Source organism: Vicia villosa, unplaced genomic scaffold (genome assembly GCF_029867415.1).
Source record: "Vicia villosa cultivar HV-30 ecotype Madison, WI unplaced genomic scaffold, Vvil1.0 ctg.002417F_1_1, whole genome shotgun sequence".
In the NCBI taxonomy this organism is placed as follows: domain Eukaryota; kingdom Viridiplantae; phylum Streptophyta; class Magnoliopsida; order Fabales; family Fabaceae; genus Vicia; species Vicia villosa.
The window spans coordinates 255001-261372 of NW_026705922.1; the positions used below are offsets into that span (position 1 = coordinate 255001).

The window sequence follows — 6372 nt, forward strand, 5'->3', positions numbered from 1 at the left end:
CCAAAATTTAATCTTTTACTGATACCTTTCATTTTAAACATAATAATAATAATATTTCTTTTGGGCCTATTAATCCTACTCTATTAACTCAAGGAACAAAATTAGGTTACCAACTCTCTTTTGGACATGGAGGTTACCATCTAAGCAGTGGCGGAGCCAAAAAAATTATGAAGCCTGGGCAAAAATTTAAAGATCGTAAATTCACATTGTATATAATATATAAATAGTCATCAACCAAAATATTCATATGCAACCCGGCAAGATTAATGCATTGGCAATTATCAATTTAAAGGTGTAACCATATTAACCAAGCTGATGATGAAAATGTCCCTGTGCCAACAAGTAGTAACTTAGGAGTGGGTTGTTTGCAAAGCACGCACCTTTTCTCAAACAATAGATCAAGCTTCATGTGTTAGTCCTAACAGGTTATGAGCTAAGGCCAAAAGAGTCAAGATAGGAACCGCGAGTTCTCCGAGTAAGGTTTACAACCAAAGAAAGAACTTCAGTAGTTATCCTTATGCCTCATGCCACACCTACAGTATATCATAGCACATTTTGGTTCATAGGTTCCTAAATGATAAAGAATAGCATCTGCAACATTAACCGAAAGGATCTTAGAAGTAGAACATTTCAAACTAAGCTCGTTAAATAGAAAATGTAACATGTAAGATAATTAGACACAACTGCAAAAATTTTAAGATAATAGCATTTGCTCATAAAGCTTTTAATTTTCTATAAAAACATATTATTTTCACCTATGAAAAATGACAAATATGATTGTGCATGAAAAAATTTTGTAAGAAAATACTCATGCCGAAAAGCATCTCAACAATTAAGATACTTCAAATATAAATAACAACATGAGTAAAAATAAATCGGATTCGTACAATATATGTTGATATAAAACTGAAACTGGAGAATCTCTAAGTTCAATGGTATGAAAAACTTGTGATGATGACGATATTTATTTAAGTATAGCTTAGCAAAACAAGTATATGAATATAGCATAGTAAAATAGAAAACTCAGTGAACTGACTTCTGCGAGGGATAAAGTTTTTCAAGGTGGGTGGCAATTCATTTACCAAAATGCTATCACATGAAAATAACTTTGTACATACACACTGTCAATTCATCATACACTTTGTGTGCATACAATTCTACCCAAACAGTTAAAAATTAAATTTTCCAGCACTTAAATCTCAAAAGAACAAAATCCTAATTGAAAGAACTAAATCTTAAATCCTCTTCGCCAATCACCAATCAAAACCCTAAATCCTTTTTCCCAAACCCCACAAACAGCAAAAGCAATTGAATTTGATGTTTGAAATTTCATAAATAACTTCAATAGAGAAAAAGAAATAACCTTGAAAATGGGAGGCGTGATGGAGGGAGAAGTCCAAAGGGGGAAGCTGGGAGGCGCGATGGAGGGAAAAGACCAAAGGGCGAAGATGGGAGGCGCGAGGGAGGAGACTAGATGACGGAGATGGAGGAGACCAGAGGACGAAGTCGCGGAGATGAGACGGAGCCTGGGCAATTGCCCACCCTGGCCGGGCCTTGGCTCCGCCACTGCATCTAAGTCCCAAACTATTATATTATTCTATTAACTTACTTTAACCAACCTCTGGGTCCAAATTGTTAACAAAATATTTTTCTTTTTCAAACATATTAACCTCTCTTCTAAAAATTGATTTTTCCAATAATCTTTTATTTTCCTCAATCACAATGCGCGTACACGACGGGTGCCCGTGCGAACGCACGGGTAAGACACTAGTTTTTAATCCAAAATGAAGAATGCGAATCAACCGTAAATTACGTAATTATGAAAGAAAAAAAAATAAACATTAGCTATAGAATTTTCATTTCTAGAAGAAGCACATCTAATCAACTGCAAATTAACCAAAATACATAAGTGTAGCAAATAATTTGTAGTTAATATGGTATTTTCTTGTAGTGAATCGAACATGAGTATTTTTTTCTCATTAATTAGTTAGTTATCTACTATCTACATATTACTAAGAAATTGACCAAACAGACAAAATTACCCTTCTTACTAAAAAATATTACACTACAAATTGGACAAAATAGTAATTAACAAAATCACCCAATCACTTTTCTATTGTCCAATGAAAATGAAGACTTTTGCCACATGTCAATTGCAATATTTAGCATTCAACTTTTTCCACCCAACACACATCTTCTCTCTCTTATTTCAAATTTCAAATTTCTTTCACATTTCATTTTCCCACACTTTCTTACTTTCATTTTAATTTTTCTCCATTTACTTATTATCACAAAAATTATAATCTATTTTTTAATTTTAATAAAATTAAATATTTATTTATCTTACGGGTCACAGTCAACACAATATTTAATTTATTTTAATTGATCATTACACACTTTTTCTATCTTAATTAAAACTTAAAATTTCTCTCACATTTTTTTCACACTTTCTTACTTTCTTTTTTAATTTTTTTTCTCTATTTATTTATTACTCCTAAAAAAATCTATTTTTTAATTTTAATAAAATTAAAAAATTTTGTTTTATCACGGGTCACTATAAACACAATATCTATTTTATTTTAATCAATCATTTTCTTTATTTCAGTGATAATATCCTTTTTTTTTTAATTTTCTCCATCTCAAATTTTTTTTATGATTATTTAATGCAATTAAATTTATATGATTATTGTTCATTTTATATTTGTATTTAAATATATTTTATATTGCATCAAAGTTTTTTTTTTGTTTCACGGGTAATTATCAATACAATATCTATTTTATTTTAATCAATAACTACTATTAATTGAGAGATAATTTTTATTTTTAAATGTTAAAATTTCATTTTTTTCCTCCAACTTACAATTTTTTATATATAATTATTTAATATAATTGAATTTATATGATATTTTTCATTTATAATTAAACAATTCATTTTAAATTTATACATATCTAATTAAATTTTATACAATATCAAATAAATTTACCCGTGCGGAAGCACGGGTATCTTACTAGTTAGTATAAAAAAAGGACAAAACTTGTGCAAGGAAAAAACAACTAAGAATGTAGTAATCAAACATTCCATAGCATACAAATTCCAATGGTATATATATATTGTAAAAAAGGATGCTTAACTTATTAGCAGGAGTCTTTATTATTTATTGTAATGAAAGATAATAACAACAATAATAATAATAATAATAATAATAATAATAATAATAATAATAATAATAATAATAATAATAATAATAATAATAAAAATAATAATAATTAATAATTAATATTATTATTATTTTTTGGGTGGATCATATATCGTTTCACCGCATTGACATTTCCATATTTCCGGTTTGGATTCTGGTATCTGTTGTGGTGGCACTGCCACAAGGGTAGGATTGCAAGGAGTACAATTGTCACAACCGCCTTCGCAGTTTGGAGGTTGCGACCCAATTTCAATGAAAATCTTTCTTGGCAACAAACTCTTATATTCATTTGATTTTGTATTAGACATAAACTTCTCCTCGGATTTTTCAATATGCTGAAAAAAATATGACAATTATTTATAAGTCAATATAACTACATAAAATCATTAATTATTAAATGTAATTTCATTTAATAATAACACTGAAGTTTTTTTCGTGAATCTTAAGAATTTACTATGGGTTAACAATTTTTTTAACTTGAAACAATATCAAATAATAATATAAATCATAACTATTACAAAAAAAAACTAAATACATTGTGAAATAGCAGCAAGGAGGATAATCGGCCATACCTGAATATCTGTCTCATATTTGGTAATCAAAGGACGCCTAACTTCTACAATAAAAAAAAAATTAGAAGGGATTAATAAAATTAAGATGCAATATATTATATATAAAGCTAGATTCATTCGCAGCATCTTAAACATTAGTATTTTATATTTGAATAAAATAAAAATCAGATTGTTGTAAAAATCTAATGATTATAATTAACATACAATATAAATGTTATTTAAAAAATAATTGAAAATTATTATTGGTTCATAAATATGAATTTAATATGAAAATAGTTTAATTTTTATGAGTTGTACAGTATCAATCATAAATGTTATTTCAAAAATAATTAAAAATATTTTTTAAAAAAACTACTGATTATAATTAAATAACTGATTGTGATTAAATAACAATATAAAATATATTTATATTCTCAATGCATATGAATTTAATTTACATAAAAATAATGTTTAATTCAAAATGTATTATTAGTTAAGAAGAATTGAAGAAGTAATATGAAGAAAATGATACCTTTAGATGTAATGGATGAGGCAATAGTAAAACTGAAGATTACTGACAGCAAGAAAAATGTAACAGAATAAGACTGGGTTTTGTTCATTAACATTGTAGAACTTCTCATCCTAATTGTAAAAATATCAAACTCAACTTTTTTTTTTTTTTGGTGTTCAAAAAAGAAGGAATCATTGCATTTATATATGATAACATTAGGTTATAATTTATGAACACACCTCGTAACCTATACATTGGTATATGACAGTGACAAAAAATTTCTTGTTTAGACTTTGTAGAACATGAATATATTTGCTGTGAATTTCTTGTTTTAACTTTCCAAAAAAGGTTGCTAAAAAAAATTTTCTAAAAAATGAGAATATTAAGTATGAGATTCTTTCAATCAAATCTTTATCTTTATAGAAATATCATATTTATTAAAATAGTTCCATCATATCTTGGTAATAAAAAAATTTTATGTTATCAAATCATAATATTTTATTCTTATAAAATAAAATAATTTTCTCTCACCAATTTTAACAACTAACTTAATTTTTAATATTTTTTTATTGTCAAATATGAAAATGGTAAAACATATTAAAAATAGTAAAATATATTAAAAATACAGAGGAAACAAATTTTTATAAATGTTTTTAAAAATAAATATTAAAATTACTATTTTGTAGAATAAATATTAATAAGAATCACATTCGTTACACAAGTTGTTAACGAATATTAAAAAAAAGGTATTTTGATTTAATAAAAATCCTTTTCCCTTTTATTACTAAATAATTTATTTCAATTTAATTGAAAAAATTTTTTAATTATTAAAAGTGAAAGATATTTTTATTAAATAAAAATATTTTTCTCTAATTTTTGCAAATAACTCCTGTAAGTGATCTTATAATAGTTTTTTTTTTTTTATAAAAAATTAGTTTTTTATGAAAATCTTTTTCCTCTCAAATCAGAATACATTTTACAATTTTTGACTGTATTTAATTTCAATATATCATTTTCTATTCACTTAAATTAAACCATAAAATTTTATAGGATTTTAGATAGCTTAAATAATTATATATAATATCTCACTACGCCGTAAAAGGGCTACTACAATGCTTATTTTGGTCTTTTAGAGCGCTTAAAAGCGCTGACAAAGCCAGCGCGGCTGTAGGTAACGACAACGCTTTTTGGTACGCCAAAAGCGCTCTCGTAGCCTCCCCTATAGCAGCGCTTTTTCCATAAAAGCGCTCTCGTAGCCCCCTTTTAGCAGCCCTTTTTCCTGAAAAGCGCTCTGGTAGTATCCTCTATAGCAGCGCTTTTTCCAGAAAGCGCTTTCGTAGGTTGCGCTTTTTTTTTATTTTTTATGCTTTTTTATTTATCTTAGGCAGCACTTTTAATTAAAAACGCTTTGGTAGGTAGGCCTTTAAGAGCGTTTTTTACAAGCGCTGTCGTTGCTAAATGCAGTATTTTAAAGTGCAACCTGTAATTTAAGCCTCCCAGTTCGACCTGTAATTTATATTTATTTTCAACCTGTAATATTTTCGACCAGTAATATATTTTCAACCTGTAATATTTTCAACCTATATTTATTTTCGACCTGTAATATATTTTCAACCATAGGTAGGACATTATATACCAAAATAAAATATATACACCATTAATATAGTTCAATTCACATGTTTACAACAGATACATATAACTAAATCATCAACAGAATATAAGCCCGAAATTGTCAAAATTCGACGAGCGCACAGTCCTGGTCCTGCAAAGTATGAACAGAACAACACGGACAATTAAACTAACTTTGCTCAAACACAATTAAAGGCTCCAACACAAAGTCATTATCAAAGTCATAAAACTTTTCACACAATATTGTATTCGTACCTATATGAATAGTCGCTGAATATAAAATTGACACGATTCCTCTTTGATTTCTTCCAACTTAAGTTTCGTGTAAGAAGCAACATAAAAGTCATCAGAGTACTACATAACAAAAACATAATATGCATGATTTAGTTAAATGTAATAAATTATATGAAATTATCCTAAGTTATAAATTCATACCGTGATTGGAATCTCTAATTGATTCGTTTGAAGGATTTCTTTCAAAAAC

At 27.1% G+C, this 6372-nt stretch overlaps 1 protein-coding gene across 1 annotated transcript; it reads right to left on the reverse strand.

The window, feature by feature from the left end:
• Nucleotides 1–3286: 3286 nt before the first annotated feature.
• Nucleotides 3287–4374, reverse strand: LOC131638786 (EPIDERMAL PATTERNING FACTOR-like protein 6). The gene is made up of 3 exons (XM_058909331.1): nt 4281–4374; nt 3770–3813; nt 3287–3532 (listed from the first exon to the last, which is right to left on the reverse strand). Exons 1-3 carry the CDS (start codon nt 4372–4374, stop codon nt 3287–3289), a joined length of 384 nt encoding a protein of 127 aa, XP_058765314.1.
• Between the last annotated feature and the right edge of the window lie 1998 nt (nt 4375–6372).